Consider the following 18,453-nt stretch of genomic DNA (forward strand, 5'->3'; position numbering starts at 1 on the left):
TATCAGGGAGTCAGTCATTTCAGGCCCCACATGTTGTTAAGTACACAGCAGCCTAGCCAATATCCCTATTCTTATCATAAGCAATAAAGTGTAACCTACCAGATTGGGGCATTTCTGATTTGAAGGCAGTGTGTTTTCAGTACAGCTTTCAGTGGGACCATCCAATTTCCAGAAGTTTCCGAAGTCGACAGCGGACAATTTCATACCTTTGGCATAAAAATAAATCCAATTATTGTTAAATGTCAACTGTATTCCAAATAATAGGCAATGGTTGATGTGTTGATAATGTCAGTGAAAATGTACCATGGCTATAGAACTCATCAAATTGCTGAATTGCATTAAAATCTCCACATAGACCACAGGTCTTATTTCTGAATTTGATGTCCATCTCCACCTGAAATAGAAGACCATTAGACATTTCAGGGTGACATTTTACCTCCATAACCGCATAACACTCGACAAAATCGGGAAGTGACTAACAAAACAAAGATTTAACAGGAGTGACAACCTATTCCTTTATAAAATAACTATAGATTAGGACTACCTTAACTGTTGTTAACACAGTGCCCACCACAGCACAAATGTAGACATTGACCACACCGCAAAAACCTAACTCCACCTAGAAATATTCATAAATGCATAATTGTTGTACTACCAAGAAGGAATCATCCTGGTTCCATATGGCTACCAATCCCAGTTTTGCTTTGATCTTGATGTAGGAGGGAGTCTCTTCAATGAGAATACCAGACTGGCTGAATGGTAAGGTGGCACTGGAGGAAGAGGAAGACAAAGCACTAGATTCAACTAGAACTTAGTCAGACCAACCACTTTTACATTAGCTCAATTGACTTCATTTTGAGACATTTTCATTGGTACTTTAAAAACAACATTCTCATCTCTGTCACTGTAATTATGTGCTTGTGCATAATTACACAGTATAAGGTTGAGTCTAATCTGTTAAGTCAACGCGACTGGGACAACACTATGACATCCAACTACTTGAGCACTGATTTAAAAACAGCTACATGAGAAATTCTTGAGGAACTTACTTATTCCCATTAACAACAATGGAACCCTTGGATAGCTCCACCACTGTGCCATCCAGCTTCATGGTGATCTTGCTAATGGTGGGCTGGTTGTCCACCTCCTGCCGCCTCATCTGGATGTTGAAATCCTCATAACTGCTATGGCACAGTGAGGTCACAACATAGTTGCAGGTGGAGGGGAGCTGAAAGATGTCTCCGTCAAAGGTCTTGAAGTGGTAGTTACCCCACGTACTGCAGACTTGGCCATTATGTATAGGACTCACTCCTGGGAAAAAGGAAAACCAATTCAGCTATGATAGCATACAACTCAGCAGGTTTTATCTTTAGATAGTTAGAAAGAAATGAAAAAGTAACGTAAAACCCTGCCCCTCGTAAAACCTTGCTTTTAACTAGGAGTCCATTGGTTGACTGCTAGATTGGCCTCACTCACTCACCATAAGAGTCTACTGACACACCCGTGTGTCAATCTAATTAACTTAAAAAATCCCCACCAAAATCTGTCAGTTTAAGCTAAGGATATCTGTTTTTTTTGCATGGGCTGTGTCTCAATCCACCGCATCCACCTATGTCCACCTTCCGCATCTGAGGTTGTAAGTGGCAGAGCTACAGAGCTGTTTGTCACACCAGGGTACATCCTGAAAATCGGTATTCTCACAAAAACGTCTTTAGCGTCCAAACGATTTTGCCTACTAGCTAATATGACCACTCTATGGTGTCATGGAACTCGTCTTATGTCAGTACCGCCGATGTGCCAACTTCTGTCTGTAGCATCTGAGCAGTTTGGTCTTCGACCTCCACAAGTGTCACGGGACTCGTCTGAAGTTAACCCATACAAATGATTGGAATTATGGAGGTAGTTTTGTGCCAACATAAAAAGGTGGTTAAATATGTGTACAAAAAACACAAATATTTCCTGAGATTTCTTATGTCTCCAGACACTTCAAAACCGTATTCCTTAGGATACATTTTTTGGCATTTATAAATGTGTTATTCAAGGCGTTTCTATGGGATATAGTAGTAAACGCCAAATTCAATATTTGATCAACTAAACAACCAAGACTTTCCAATCTCTATGATGTTTATGAACTTGAACAACAAATTAATCATCTAGTGTTCCTTCACGCTTTTCAAATCAGCTAATCCACAAAACCTGTTGCACTACTTGTTATGACTGTCTCCATCATGGTTATTGTCCTTTCACCATTGTCTGTGGATATGTAAGGCTGCAGTGTTAATCATTGTCATCATCCTCAGGGCTCATGCATCTGTATAGCACATGTATTATGAAGCTTACCTGCAATCTCAGGCATCCTTGACATTGAGGGGATGATGTTAACTGTGGCCTTTGTTGTATCCTCTGAAATCAAAGTTTATGTTATTACGTTACATGAAGTTTTACTGTAAATCATTATGGAATCCTGTATATTTCAGGCTCTGTTATGTAGTTCTCTTGCCAATCCTACATTTACCTGTTCATCAATCATAACCCATGCTTAAAAGGCACATAAAGGCAGGACTGAGCATATTCCCTCATTGTTAGGCTGTCCAATGAGATAAACATTGGAGCTATTATGAGAGCGCTATGACATACAGTAACATACAGTTTAGCCCTGTCAACACTAAAGCACAAGGTTTCAAGTAAATCAAAATCATGGATTCTACCTACCACTTTGAGAGGCAGTTAAACCAATCGCCAGAGCCATCCATATTAACACCCATGTGGGTGTCTGTGTTGTCCCCATGGTCATCCTCTGGGTAGTGAACACAGGTGGTATGAGAAAGGTACTTGCTTGGATCTTAGCTTTATACCACCTGAGTGAACGGAAGGTCCTTGGTCCTTCTGGATGTGAAGGTGTGGCAGAAGGGCTGGCTCCGTTCCAAGGATTTCATGGCCCTCTCATACCAATATGAGAGGTTTAAACAGTAGGTGGGTTGGCAGGTAGCCTAGTGGTTTGAGTGTTGGGCCAGTAACTGAAAGAATCCCCGAGCTGTCAAGGTAAAAATCTGTCATTCTGCCCCTGAACAGGACAGTTAACCCACTGTTCCCCGGTAGGCCGTCATTGTAAAAAGCAATTTGATCTTAACTGACTTGCCGGTTAAATTGAATAAACTCATTGCACAGAAAAAGGTATAACAAACAAGTGGTTCCTAGATTTGTTTACCTTGTGACCAAGTTCCAATATTTATTGAGACCAACCAAATAAACGCATGTGTCAACCTAGTCTTCAGTTGAACCACAACCCAGGAGGATATATCCCTGACCCATCATTCAGGAGACAATGTCCATAACCATTATTGTTGCATTAGTTATCCATTAGATTGATTGTATGTATACATGTATATATATATATGGACTGAATAAACACCAAAACAGGTCAAAAAGTGTTTGTGTTAATATGTTTTGTTTATCTTTTGATGACTCATTCAACAGACCAACATAACACACTGCAGGTGTGTTCCTCTGATAAGAGTGATTACTGACTCAATCTATTGTCCTTACACTGAGGCTACGATTTCTTATTGTTTCTCTTATCACAAATAGTTTTTAACACACAATGGCAATACTGCTCATGACTTGATATGTAAGAAAACCCTTGCTTACATTAGTAATGAATTGTTTTATAAACACGAAACGTTTTCAAAATGCCATTAGTATTGTTGTAATGCACAATGTGATTATGTGCTGCTGTGGAATGTAGCTCCACCACCTCATGTCCTTATATCAATATTCTTGTATAAGGGTCGTTCCATTTGACTTCAATAACGTTTTGACTGCACCTCTTTTAACTTGAACAAAACTTTCTATACATTTTTTGCCCATCGTAGAAGGGTAATGTTTTGGCTGAAGAAATCAAAATGTCAATTTTTAAAGGATAGCACAAAGATGGTTGGAGGTCCACACATCAGATAATGTTGACATGAATGGGAATATCAGTTGTTTTAAATTATGCTGTCAATCTTCCACACAAAACCGATTGAAATGATAAAAATATAGATAATTGAATAGCCATTCCTATTTAAGTTGACGTTCGACAGTGTAGCCATCTTGGTGGATCAAAAAAAATCTAGTTTTATTTTAAAATAGATGTTCAAGATATTATAAAGTAGCTTTACAATCCTGTTTTTAAGATTTTAAATGATTTAAAATTAAACCGTTTATCTTTTCCAGTGCTGAAAATATGGATGTCTCATGGTAGGGTGGGGTATGCAAAATGGGTCAACTTTGAGAACTTCTATCTCATAAATGTTTCTGACCACTTCTACCACAGCAAATAGCTATGGAAAGTTTTGTTCAAATCAAAAGGGGTGCGGTCAAAAACTGATTGAAATCAAATGGAACAACCCAGAACTAAGGTTCAAAACGTTTGGGCATGAAAACCCCTTTTTGTCTTCATAATACGCCCATTAAAACTGTTAATGAATAGAATGTATTGTTAAAGCTTTGTTCCTGTTGCAAATCATCACTTGACTTGAGATTAGAAAATGCAATTGTCACTGCGCTATTCATTAATTTCACACAAGGGTTAGAAAGATTAATAGTCTGACAAGACTATTAAGGATATTGATACCAGTTTGTGATTCAAACTTACAGTCATATCCTTGAATGTAAATAAATAAATAAATAACATTTTATATTTTGGCACACATATTAGCCACTAATGTGTAGTTCATAAGCATGTACAGTACATAAGTATCTAATAACAATTAGCAACTAAACTTCTTTCCATAGGATCTTTAAATTAGAATGACCACTATGTATTATCACTTGCTGCTAGTGTACTGTACAGAGGTCTCCATGTGAATTTGGACAGTGATGCTCTCCATATGTATTTAATGTGTCCAATGAGGTCATCAAATATGAAAGGCAACAATGTATAGCTGTAACGGTTTTCTGTGGACGAAGGATCGGACCAAAGCGCAGCGTTGTTAGAGTTCAACATGTTTAATAAAGACCATAAACATGAACACTACAAAATACCAAAACAACAAATGTGAAAAACCGAAACAGTCCTATCTGGTGCATAGACACAAAGACAGAAGACAACGACCCAAAAAAACAAACACAAAACAGGCTACCTAAATATGGTTCCCAATCAGAGACAATGACTAACACCTGCTTCTGATTGAGAACCATATCAGGCCAAACATAGAAATGGGAAAACTAGACACACAACATAGAATGCCCACTCAGCTCACGTCCTGACCAACACTAAAACAAAGAAAACACAAAAGAACTATGGTCAGAACGTGACAATAGCACTTGCTGCATATTGATGCAAATAAAACACTGTCTTTATTAGTTCCACATTGAGACAGCTACTTGTGTACTATGCTCTTTATTAAATAGTAATGTCTTTATTATGGCTAACTCATGACTTCTGATCTTTTTGTTTTTATTTTATTTCACCTTGATTTAATTTAACCAGGTAGATCAGTTGAGAACAAGATCTCATTTACAACTGCGACCTGGCCAAGATAAAGCAAAGCAGTGTGACACAAACAACAACACAGACTTACACATGGAATAAACAAACGTACAGTCAATAACACAATAGAAAAAAATCTATATACAGTATGTGCAAATGAGGTAAGATTAGGGAGGTAAGGCAATGAATAGGCCGCAGTGGCGAAGTAATTACAATTTATCAATTAAACACTGTAGTGATAGATGTGCAGTAGATGAATGTGCAAGTAGAGATACTGGGGTGCAAAGGAGCAGAAAAACAAACAAAAAACAATAGACTGCATCCAATTTGATAGACTGCATCCAATTTGCTGAGTAGAGTGTTGGAGACTATTTTGTAAATTACATCACCGAAGTCAAGGATCGGTAGGATAGTCAGTTTTACGAGGGTATGTTTGGCAGCATGAGTGAAGGATGCTTTGTTTCGAAATAGGAAGCCATTTCTAGATTTAATTTTGGATTGGAGATGCTTAATGTGAGTCTGGGAGGAGAGTTTAGTCTAACCAGACACCTAGGTATTTGTAGTTGTCCACATATTCTAAGTCAGAACCGTCCAGAGTAGTAACGCTGGATGGGCGGGCAGGTGCGGGCAGCGATCGGTTGAAGAGCATGCATTTAGTTTTACTTGCATTTAAGAGCAGTTGGAGGCCACGGAAGGAGAGTTGTATGGCAACAAAGCTTTTTTGAAGTTTGTTAACACAGTGTCCAAAGAAGGGCCAGAAGTATACAGAATGGTGTCGTCTGCGTAGAGGTGGATCAGAGAATCACCTGCAGCAAGAGCGACATCATTGATGTACACAGAGAAAAGAGTCGGCCTGAGAATTGAACCCTATGGCACCCCCATAGAGACTGCCAGAGGTCTGGACAATAGGCCCTCCGATTTGACACACTGAACTCTGTCTGAGAAGTAGTTGGCCAGGGTAGGGGTAGCCAGGTGGAAAGCATGGCCAGCCGTAGAAAAATGCTTATTGAAATGCTCAATTATCGTGGATTTTTCGGTGGGGACAGTGTTTCCTAGCCTCAGTGCAGTGGGCAGATGGGAGTAGGGGCTCTTATTCTCCATAGACTTGACAGTGTCCCAGAACTTTTTGGAGTTGGTGCTACATGATGCAAATTTCTGTTTATAAAAGCTAGCCTTTGCTTTCCTAACTGCCTGTGTATATTGGTTCCTAACTTCCCTGAAAAGTTGCATATCGCGGGGGCTATTTGATGCTAATGCAGTACGGCACAGGATGTTTTTGTACTGGTCAAGGGCAGTCAGGTCTGGAGTGTACCAAGAGCTATATCTGTTCTTGGTTCTACATTTTTTGAATTGGGCATGCTTATTTAAGATGGTGAGGAAAGCACCTTTAAAGAACAACCAGGCATCCTCTACTGATGGAATGAGGTCAATATCCTTCCAGGATACCCGGGCCAGGTGCATTAGGAAGACCTGCTCGCTGAAGTGTTTTAGGGAGCATTTGACAATGATGAGGGGTGGTCGTTTGACTGCAGACCCATTACGGATGCAGGCAATGAGGCAGTAATCTCTGAGATCCTGGTTGAAGGCCGCAGAGGTGTATTTAGAGGGCAGGATTGTCAGGATGACATTGATGAGGGTGCCCGTGTTTACAGATTTGGGGTTGTACCTGGTAGGTTCATTGATCATTTGTGTGAGATTGAGGGCATATAGTTTAGATTGTAGGATGGCAGGCGGTGTTAAGCATGTCCCAGTTTAGGTCACCTAACAGTATGAGCTCTGAAGATAGATGAGGGGCAATCAATTCACATGTGGTGTCCTGGGCACAGCTGGGGGCAGAAGGTGGTCCATAACAGGCGGCAACGATAGGATATCCACCTTCTATTACTTTGAATAGGAAAACACTTATACAGTGGAGCAAAAAAGTATTTAGTCAGCCACCAACTGTGCAAGTTCTTCCACTTAAAAAGATGAGAGAGGCCTGTAATTTTCAGCATAGGTACACTTCAACTATCACAGACAAAATGAGAAGAAAAATCCAGAAAATCACATTGTAGGATTTTTTAGGAATTAATTAGCAAATTATGGTGAAAAAGCATGTGCGAACAAGGAGGCTTACAAACCTGATTCAGTTACACCAGCTCTGTCAGGAGGAATGGGCCAAAAATCACCCAACTTATTGTGGGAAGCTTGTGGATGTCACGCCCTGTCCATAGAGAGCCGTTGTGGGGTGGGCATTCTATGTTTTGTATTTCTTTGGTTTTGGCCAAGTGTGGTTCCCAATCAGAGGCAGCTGTCTATCGTTGTCTCTGATTGGGAATCATACTTAGGTAGCCTGTTTTCCCACCTATATTGTGGGATCTTGTTTTTTGTTAGCTCTGTGAAGCCGGCAGAATGTTACTTTCAATATTCCTTTTGTTGTTTTTGTTTGGTGTCCTGACTATTAAAGATCATGAACACTTTACCACACTGCACCTTGGTCTACATCTTCAGACGAACGTTACAGAAGATCCCACCACAAAAAGACCAAGCAGCGTTTTCTGGAGGAATGGACATGGGAGGAGATACTGGAAGGCAAGGGACCCTGGGATCAGGCTGGAGAATATTGCCGTCCTAAGGAGGAGCTAGAAGCAGCAAAGGCGGAACGGCGAAGATACGAGGTGTTGGTAACGAGGAAGCATGCACGAGAGGCAGCCCCCAAAAAATGTTTTGGGGGGGAACACGGGGAGATTGGCGGAGTCAGGTTATAGGCCTGAGCCAACTCACCGTGCTTATCGTGGGGAGAGAGTGACTAGTCAGGCACCATGTCATGCGGCTCTGCGCCGTGTGTCACCGGTGCACATGCACAGCCCAGTGCGCTCTGTGCCAGCTCCTCGTGTTTGTCGAGCTAGAGTGGGCATTCAGCCAGGACGGATGGTGCCGGCTCAGCGCATCTGGTCTCCAGTGCGTCTCTTCGGTCCAAGATATCCTGCGCAGGCTCTGCGCACTGTGTCTCCTGTGCGTCTCTAATCAAATCAAATCAAATCAAAATTATTTATATAGCCCTTCGTACATCAGCTGATATCTCAAAGTGCTGTACAGAAACCCAGCCTAAAACCCCAAACAGCAAACAATGCAGGTGTAAAAGCACGGTGGCTAGGAAAAACTCCCTAGAAAGGCCAAAACCTAGGAAGAAACCTAGAGAGGAACCAGGCTATGTGGGGTGGCCAGTCCTCTTCTGGCTGTGCCGGGTAGAGATTATAACAGAACATGACCAAGATGTTCAAATGTTCATAAATGACCAGCATGGTCGAATAATAATAAGGCAGAACAGTTGAAACTGGAGCAGCAGCACAGTCAGGTGGACTGGGGACAGCAAGGAGTCATCATGTCAGGTAGTCCTGGGGCACGGTCCTAGGGCTCAGGTCCTCCGAGAGAGAGAGAAAGAAAGAGAGAATTAGAGAGAGCATATGTGGGGTGGCCAGTCCTCTTCTGGCTGTGCCGGGTGGAGATTATAACAGAACGTGGCCAAGATGTTCAAATGTTCATAAATGACCAGCATGGTTGAATAATAGTAAGGCAGAACAGTTGAAACTGGAGCAGCAGCATGGCCAGGTGGACTGGGGACAGCAAGGAGTCATCATGTCAGGTAGTCCTGGGACATGGTCCTAGGGCCCAGGCCAGTTGAAACTGGAGCAGCAGCATGGCCAGGTGGACTGGGGACAGCAAGGAGTCATCATGTCAGGTAGTCCTGGGGCATGGTCCTAGGGCTCAGGTCCTCCGAGAGAGAGAAAGAAAGAGAGAAGGAGAGAATTAGAGAACGCACACTTAGATTCACACAGGACACCGAATAGGACAGGAGAAGTACTCAGATATAACAAACTGACCCTAGCCCCCGACACATAAACTAATGCAGCATAAATACTGGAGGCTGAGACAGGAGGGGTCAGGAGACACTGTGGCCCCATCCGAGGACACCCCGGACAGGGCCAAACAGGAAGGATATAACCCCACCCACTTTGCCAAAGCACAGCCCCCACACCACTAGAGGATATCTTCAACCACCAACTTACCATCCTGAGACAAGGCCGAGTATAGCCCACAAAGATCTCCGCCACGGCACAACCCAAGGGGGGCGCCAACCCAGACAGGCCGACCACAACAGTGAATCAACCCACCCAGGTGACGCACCCCCCAGGGACGGCATGAGAGAGCCCCAGTAAGCCAGTGACTCAGCCCCGTAACAGGGTAGAGGCAGAGAATCCCAGTGGAAAGAGGGGAATCGGCCAGGCAGAGACAGCAAGGGCGGTTCGTTGCTCCAGAGCCTTTCCGTTCACCTTCCCACTCCTGGGCCAGACTACACTCAATCATATGACCCACTGAAGAGATGAGTCTTCAGTAAAGACTTAAAGGTTGAGACCGAGTTTGCGTCTCTGACATGGGTAGGCAGACCGTTCCATAAAAATGGAGCTCTATAGGAGAAAGCCCTGCCTCCAGCTGTTTGCTTAGAAATTCTAGGGACAATTAGGAGGCCTGCGTCTTGTGACCGTAGCGTACGTGTAGGTATGTACGGCAGGACCAAATCAGAGAGATAGGTAGGAGCAAGCCCATGTAATGCTTTGTAGGTTAGCAGTAAAACCTTGAAATCAGCCCTTGCTTTGACAGGAAGCCAGTGTAGAGAGGCTAGCACTGGAGTAATATGATCAAATTTTTTGGTTCTAGTCAGGATTCTAGCAGCCGTATTCAGCACTAACTGAAGTTTATTTAGTGCTTTATCCGGGTAGCCGGAAAATAGAGCATTGCAGTAGTCTAACCTAGAAGTGACAAAAGCATGGATTAATTTTTCTGCATCATTTTTGGACAGAAAGTTTCTGATTTTTGCAATGTTACGTAGATGGAAAAAAGCTGTCCTCGAAATGGTCTTGATATGTTCTTCAAAAGAGAGATCAGGGTCCAGAGTAACGCTGAGGTCCTTCACAGTTTTATTTGAGACGACTGTACAACCATTAAGATTAATTGTCAGATTCAACAGAAGATCTCTTTGTTTCTACAGCCCAGTACGTCCTGTGCCAGTGCCCCGCAGTTGCCGGGTCAGGATGAGCATCCAGTCAAGAAGGGTGGTGCCAGCTCTACGCTCCAGACCTCCAGTGCGCCTCCTCAGCCCAGTATATCCTGCGCTGGCTCTACACACAGTGTCTCAGGTGCGCTTTCACAGCCCAGTGCGTCCTGTGCCAACGCCCCGCAGTTGCTGGGCTAGGGTGAAGATCCAGCCAGGACGGGTTGTGGGCCAGCTCTGCGCTCCAAACCTCCAGTGATGATCCATGGCCCGAAGCCTCCAGTGATGATACATGGGACGAAGCCTCCAGTGATGATCCATGGCACAAAGCCTCCAGTGATGATCCATGGCACGAAGCCTCCAGTGATGATCCATGGCACGAAGCCTCTATTGATGATCCATGGCACGAAGCCTCCAGTGATGATCCATGGCCCAGACCCTGCAGTAAGGATCCATGGCAAGGAGCCTCCAGCGACAGTCTCCAGTCCGGAGCCGCCAGCGACGGTCCCCAGTCCAGAGCCTACAGCGACGTCTTCAGTCCGGGGCCTGCAACGAGGGTCCCCAGTCCGGAGCCTGCAACGAGGGTCCTCAGTTCGGGCCCTGCAGCGAGGGTCCGCAGTACGGGCCCTGCGGCGAGGGTCCGCAGTCCGGGGCCGGCGGCGAGGGTCCCCGCACCAGAGGCATCACCAATGTGGGGGGAGCCAGAGGCGGAGTGGGAGCTACGTCCCGAACCGGAGCCGCCGCCAAGGGTAGATGCCCACCTGGACCCTCCCCTATAGGTTCAGGTTTGCGGCTGGGAATCCACACCTTTTGGGGGGGGGGTACTGTCATGCCCTGACCTTAGAGAGCCGTTTTATTTCTCTATTTGGTGAGGTCAGGGTGTGATGTGGGGTGGGCATTCTATGTTTTGTATTTCTTTGGTTTTGGCCGAGTGTGGTTCCCAATCTGAGGCAGCTGTCTATCGTTGTCTCTGATTGGGAATCATACTTAGGTAGCCTGTTTTCCCACCTATGTTGAGGGATCTTGTTTTTTGTTAGCTCTGTGAAGCCGGCAGAACGTGACGTTTGTTATTCCTTTTGTTGTTTTTGTTTGGTGTTCTGAGTATTAAAGATCATGAACACTTTACCACGCTGCACCTTGGTCTACTTCTTCAGACGAACGTTACAGTGGAAGGCTACCCAAAACGTCTGACTCATTTACATTTACATTTACATTGACTCAAGTTAAACAATTTAAAGGCAATGCTACCAAATACTAATTGAGTGTATGTAAACTTCTGACCCACTCTCTACTATTATTCTGACATTTCACATTCTTAAAATAAAGTGGTGATCCTAACTGACCTAAGACAGGGAATTTTTACTAGGATAAAATACCGTTTACATTTACATTTAAGTCATTTAGCAGACGCTCTTATCCAGAGCGACTTACAAATTGGTGCTTTCACCTTATGACATCCAGTGGAACAGCCACTTTACAATAGTGCATCTAGGTCTTTTAAGGGGGGTGAGAAGGATTACTTTATCCTATCCTAGGTATTCCTTAAAGAGGTGGGGTTTCAGGTGTCTCCGGAAGGTGGTGATTGACTCCGCTGTCCTGGCGTCGTGAGGGAGTTTGTTCCACCATTGGGGGGCCAGAGCAGCGAACAGTTTTGACTGGGCTGAGCGGGAACTGTACTTCCTCAGTGGTAGGGAGGCGAGCAGGCCAGAGGTGGATGAACGCAGTGCCCTTGTTTGGGTGTAGGGCCTGATCAGAGCCTGGAGGTACTGAGGTGCCGTTCCCCTCACAGCTCCGTAGGCAAGCACCATGGTCTTGTAGCGGATGCGAGCTTCAACTGGAAGCCAGTGGAGAGAGCGGAGGAGCGGGGTGACGTGAGAGAACTTGGGAAGGTTGAACACCAGACGGGCTGCGGCGTTCTGGATGAGTTGTAGGGGTTTAATGGCACAGGCAGGGAGCCCAGCCAACAGCGAGTTGCAGTAATCCAGACGGGAGATGACAAGTGCCTGGATTAGGACCTGCGCCGCTTCCTGTGTGAGGCAGGGTCGTACTCTGCGGATGTTGTAGAGCATGAACCTACAGGAACGGGCCACCGCCTTGATGTTATTTGAGAACGACAGGGTGTTGTCCAGGATTACGCCAAGGTTCTTAGCACTCTGGGACGAGGACACAATGGAGTTGTCAACCGTGATGGCGAGATCATGGAACGGGCAGTCCTTCCCCGGGAGGAAGAGCAGCTCCGTCTTGCCGAGGTTCAGCTTGAGGTGATGATCCGTCATCCACACTGATATGTCTGCCAGACATGCAGAGATGCGATTCGCCACCTGGTCGTCAGAAGGGGGAAAGGAGAAGATTAATTGTGTGTCGTCTGCATAGCAATGATAGGAGAGACCATGTGAGGTTATGACAGAGCCAAGTGACTTGGTGTATAGCGAGAATAGGAGAGGGCCTAGAACAGAGCCCTGGGGGACACCAGTGGTGAGAGCACGTGGTGAGGAGACGGATTCTCGCCACGCCACCTGGTAGGAGCGACCTGTCAGGTAGGACGCAATCAAGCGTGGGCCGCGCCGGAGATGCCCAACTCGGAGAGGGTGGAGAGGAGGATCTGATGGTTCACAGTATCGAAGGCAGCCGATAGGTCTAGAAGGATGAGAGCAGAGGAGAGAGAGTTAGCTTTAGCAGTGCGGAGCGCCTACGTGATACAGAGAAGAGCAGTCTCAGTTGAATGACTAGTCTTGAAACCTGACTGATTTGGATCAAGAAGGTCATTCTGAGAGAGATAGCGGGAGAGCTGGCCAAGGACGGCACGTTCAAGAGTTTTGGAGAGAAAAGAAAGAAGGGATACTGGTCTGTAGTTGTTGACATCGGAGGGATCGAGTGTAGGTTTTTTCAGAAGGGGTGCAACTCTCGCTCTCTTGAAGACGGGAGGGACGTAGCCAGCGGTCAGGGATGAGTTGATGAGCGAGGTGAGGTAAGGGAGAAGGTCACCGGAGATGGTCTGGAGAAGAGAGGAGGGGATAGGGTCAAGCGGGCAGGTTGTTGGGCGGCCGGCCGTCACAAGACGCGAGATGTCATCTGGAGAGAGAGGGGAGAAAGAGGTCAGAGCACAGGGTAGGGCAGTGTGAGCAGAACCAGCGGTGTCGTTTGACTTAGCAAACGAGGATCGGATGTCGTCGACCTTCTTTTCAAAATGGTTGAAGAAGTCATCTGCAGAGAGGGAGGAGGGGGGAGGAGGATTCAAGAGGGAGGAGAAGGTGGCAAAGAGCTTCCTAGGGTTAGAGGCAGATGCTTGGAATTTAGAGTGGTAGAAAGTGGCTTTAGCAGCAGAGACAGAGGAGGAAAATGTAGAGAGGAGGGAGTGAAAGGATGCCAGGTCCGCAGGGGAGGCGAGTTTTCCTCCATTTCCGCTCGGCTGCCCGGAGCCCTGTTCTGTGAGCTCGCAATGAGTCGTCGAGCCACGGAGCGGGAGGGGAGGACCGAGCCGGCCTGGAGGATAGGGGACATAGAGAGTCAAAGGATGCAGAAAGGGAGGAGAGGAGGGTTGAGGAGGCAGAATCAGGAGATAGGTTGGAGAAGGTTTGAGCAGAGGGAAGAGATGATAGGATGGAAGAGGAGAGAGTAGCGGGGAGAGAGAGCGAAGGTTGGGACGGCGCGATACCATCCGAGTAGGGGCAGTGTGGGAAGTGTTGGATGAGAGCGAGAGGGAAAAGGATACAAGGTAGTGGTCGGAGACTTGGAGGGGAGTTGCAATGAGGTTAGTGGAGGAACAGCATCTAGTAAAGATGAGGTCGAGCGTATTGCCTGCCTTGTGAGTAGGGGGGGAAGGTGAGAGGGTGAGGTCAAAAGAGGAGAGGAGTGGAAAGAAGGTGGCAGAGAGGAATGAGTCAAAGGTAGACGTGGGGAGGTTAAAGTCGCCCAGAACTGTGAGAGGGTGAGGTCAAAAGAGGAGAGGAGTGGAAAGAAGGTGGCAGAGAGGAATGAGTCAAAGGTAGACGTGGGGAGGTTAAAGTCGCCCAGAACTGTGAGAGGTGAGCCGTCCTCAGGAAAGGAGCTTATCAAGGCATCAAGCTCATTGATGAACTCTCCGAGGGAACCTGGAGGGTGATAAATGATAAGGATGTTAAGCTTGAAAGGGCTGGTAACTGTGACAGCATGGAATTCAAAGGAGGCGATAGACAGATGGGTAAGGGGAGAAAGAGAGAATGACCACTTGGGAGAGATGAGGATCCCGGTGCCACCACCCCGCTGACCAGAAGCTCTCGGGGTGTGCGAGAGGACGTGGGCGGACGAAGAGAGAGCAGTAGGAGTAGCGGTGTTGTCTGTGGTGATCCATGTTTCCGTCAGAGCCAAGAAGTCGAGGACTGGAGGGAGGCATAGGCTGAGATGAACTCTGCCTTGTTGGCCGCAGATCGGCAGTTCCAGAGGCTACCGGAGACCTGGAACTCCACGTGGGTCGTGCGCGCTGGGACCACCAGATTAGGGTGGCCGCGGCCATGCGGTGTGGAGCGTTTGTATGGTCTGTGCAGAGAGGAGAGAACAGGGATAGACAGACACATAGTTGACAGGCTAGAGAAGAGGCTACGCTAATGCAGAGGAGATTGGAATGACAAGTGGACTACACGTCTCGAATGTTCAGAAAGTTAAGCTTACGTAGCAAGAATCTAATTGACTAAAATGATTAAAATGATACAGTACTGCTGAGGTAGGCTAGCTGCGTTGTTGACACTACCCTAATCAAGTCGTTCCGTTGAGTGTGAAGTTTCTACAATGCTGCTTTTCGGGGGCTAGTTGGCTAGCTAGCAGTGTTGGTTACGTTACGTTGCGTTAGGAGAACGACAATAGCTGGCTAGCTAACCTAGAAAATCGCTCTAGACTACACAATTATCTTTGAAACAAAGACGGCTATGTAGCTAGCTATGTAGCTAGCTACGTTTAAATGTTTTTGGCTAAGGTGTTTGTAAACTTCCGCAAAAGAAATACCAGACTTGGGTCAAACAGGAGGGCAGTCAAGCGTTCTAGCAAGGCAGAGGTCCTGGGTTTGAGCCTTGGTGTGAGCCAAATCAGGAGGTGGCACTCGCTAAGCAGAGTGACGTCCTTCACATGTGTATGTTTAAAAAAATGTCTTAATCGCCTTTTAGTAACATCAAACCAGATATGAAGTTGTTTTCAGTTTATTTGACATTTTGACAATTGCACATATGCCCCCATAACTTCCATAGATTTTTAGCTAGCAGTGGCTAGCATATGTGGTGGCTGTTCAGTGAATGGATAACAGTTTTTCCTGGCCCACAGACTACTTTTAGGATGAGGAACCATCTAACAACAAGTTGTAAAATCCTGAACTTCCCCTTTAATAAAGCCTGTCTTGATGTATGTCTTACTGTATGTACTGTATTGTAGCTTTCAATTCATCTTGAAATTATATACAAAAATCAATTTAACCAACAGGGAGAAATGTCAGCCCATCTAACCATATAAGACCAGCGAAATTGGACTCTGCACTGATGAACTAACCTGTTGTCATTGATTGGTCATTCCCACTTCATGCACTGCCACGCCTTAGACTCACCAATATGTAGGCTGGTCATAGGAATGGTTGCACTGCCAAAATTAGTCAGCATTACGCTATAAAGAACAGGATCTGGATCCTGGAACTCATGAATATGCGCCAATTTAAAAAGTAATACAGCTGTATTTGACGTCCTTGATGTGATAGAAGTATCGTTGAATCATTTGATGGAGGACCTCCCTGAGATGTCAGCAGGCCTTCCATTTAGCCATGAGTGATATCAGAACAAAATGTCTCAAGCACAGGAAGGAGTATCATTCGGCAGTCTCATAGGGACTTAGCTATTCAATCAATCCTGCAATTGATCTTGCTATACATACACTCCCCATCATATTTATTTGGATAGTGAAGCTAGAATGTTACATTTGGCTCTATACTACAACACTTTGGATGTGATATCAAATGTTTTATGTGAGCCGACAGAAGAATGTCACCTTTTATTTGAGGGTATTTTCATACATACTGTATCTGTTTTACCATTTATAAATGAAAGCACTTTAGGTATCTAGTCCCCCCATTTGAAGTGTTATAAGTATTTTGATAAATGCACTTATAGTGGGGATAAATGGTGACATTCTGTACTGTTGCCTCATATAAAACATTTGACTTCACATCTAAAATGCTGGAGTATAGAGATAAACGTTTCAGCTTCCCTGTACAAATAAATGTAGGGGAGAGTACATACAGTTGAAGTCGGAAGTTTACATACAGCTCAGCCAAATACATTTAAACTGAGTTTTTCACCATTCCTGACATTTTACCCTAGTACAAATTCCCTGTTTTAGGACAGTTAGGATAACCAGTTTATTTTAAGAATGTGAAATGTCAGAATAATAGTAGAGAGAATGATTTATTTCAGCTTTTATTTCTTTCACCACATTCCCAGTGGGTCAGAAGTGTACATACACTAAATTAGTATACGGTAGCATTGCCTTTAAATTGTTTAACTTGGGTCAAATGTTTTGGGTAGCCTTCCACAAGCTTCCCGCAATAAGTTGGGTGAATTTTGGCCCGTTCCTCCTGACAGAGCTGGTGTAACTGAGTCAGGTTTGTAGGCCTCCTTGTTCGCACATGCTTTTTCAGTTCTGCCCACAAATTTTCTATAGAATTGAGGTCAGGGCTTTGCGATGGCCACTCCAATACCTTGACTTTGTTGTCCTTAAGGCATTTTGCCACAACTTTGGAAGTATGCTTGGGGTCATTGTTCATTTGGAAGACCCATTTGTGACCAAGCTTTAACTTCCTGACTGATGTCTTGAGATGTTGCTTCAATATATCCACATCATTTTCCATCCTCATGATGTCATCTATTTTGGGAAGTGCACCAGTCCCTCCTCCAGCAAAGCACCCCCACAACATGATGCTGCCACCCCGTGCGTCACAGTTGGGATGGTGTTCTTTGGCTTGCAAGCCTTTCCCTTTTCCCTCCAAACATAACGATGGTCATTATGGCCAAACAGTTCTATTCTTGTTTCATCAGACCAGAGGACATTTCTCCAAAAAGTACGATCTATGTCCCCATGTGCAGTTGGAAACTGTTTTGTCTGGCTTTTTTTATGGCAGTTTTGGAGCAGTGGTTTCTTCCTTGCTGAGCGGCCTTTCAGGTTATGTTGATATAGGACTCGTTTTACTGTGGATATAGATACTTTTGTACCTGTTTCCTCCAATATCTTCACAAGGTCCTTTGCTGTTGTTCTGGGATAGATTTGTACTTTTCGCACCAAAGTACGATCATCTCTTGGAGACAGAACGCATCTCCTTCCTGAGCGGTATTACAGCTGCGTGGTCCCATGGTGTTTATACTTGCGTACTATTGTTTGTACAGATGAACGTGATATCTTCAGACGTTTGGAAATTGCTCCCAAGGATGAACCAGACTTGTGGAGGTCTACATGTGGAGGTCTTGGCTGATTTCTTTTCATTTTCCCATGATGTCAAGCAAAGAGGCACTGAGTTTGAAGGTAGGCCTTGAAATATATCCACAGGTACACCTCCAATTGACTCAAATTATGTAAATTAGCCTTTCAGCAGCTTCTAAAGCCATGACATCATTTTCTGGAATTTTCCAAGCTGATTAATTGCACAGTCAACTTAGTGTATGTAAACTTCTGACCCACTGGAATTGTGAGTTATGAGTGAAATAATCTGTCTGTAAACAATTGTTGGAAAAAGTTCCTGTGTCATGCACAAAGTAGATGTCCTAACTGACTTCCCCAAACTATAGTTTGTTATCAAGACATTTGTTGAGTGGTTGAAAAACAAGTTATAATGACTCCAATTTATGTGTATATAAACTTCCGACTTCAACTGTACATAACTGCATGGGATTGAATGTGACTTATGTCTCTGTATATATGTTGTTTTAGACTTTTTCAAGTCAAT

At 44.9% G+C, this 18,453-nt stretch overlaps 1 protein-coding gene across 1 annotated transcript in view; it reads right to left on the minus strand.

The window, feature by feature from the left end:
• Window positions 1–7,159, minus strand: part of LOC135565519 (mucin-5AC-like) — a 54,040-nt gene extending 46,881 nt beyond the window's left edge. Inside the window, exons 1-5 of the mRNA XM_065012568.1 lie at window positions 6,920–7,159; window positions 1,050–1,336; window positions 656–770; window positions 304–394; window positions 100–206 (exon numbers count right to left, since the gene is read on the minus strand). Of these exons, the coding sequence (XP_064868640.1) occupies window positions 100–206; window positions 304–394; window positions 656–770; window positions 1,050–1,336; window positions 6,920–7,159 (840 nt within the window). The remainder of the gene's footprint in view (window positions 1–99; window positions 207–303; window positions 395–655; window positions 771–1,049; window positions 1,337–6,919) is intronic.
• Window positions 7,160–18,453: the final 11,294 nt, after the last annotated feature.

Source organism: Oncorhynchus nerka, linkage group LG28 (assembly GCF_034236695.1).
Source record: "Oncorhynchus nerka isolate Pitt River linkage group LG28, Oner_Uvic_2.0, whole genome shotgun sequence".
In the NCBI taxonomy this organism is placed as follows: domain Eukaryota; kingdom Metazoa; phylum Chordata; class Actinopteri; order Salmoniformes; family Salmonidae; genus Oncorhynchus; species Oncorhynchus nerka.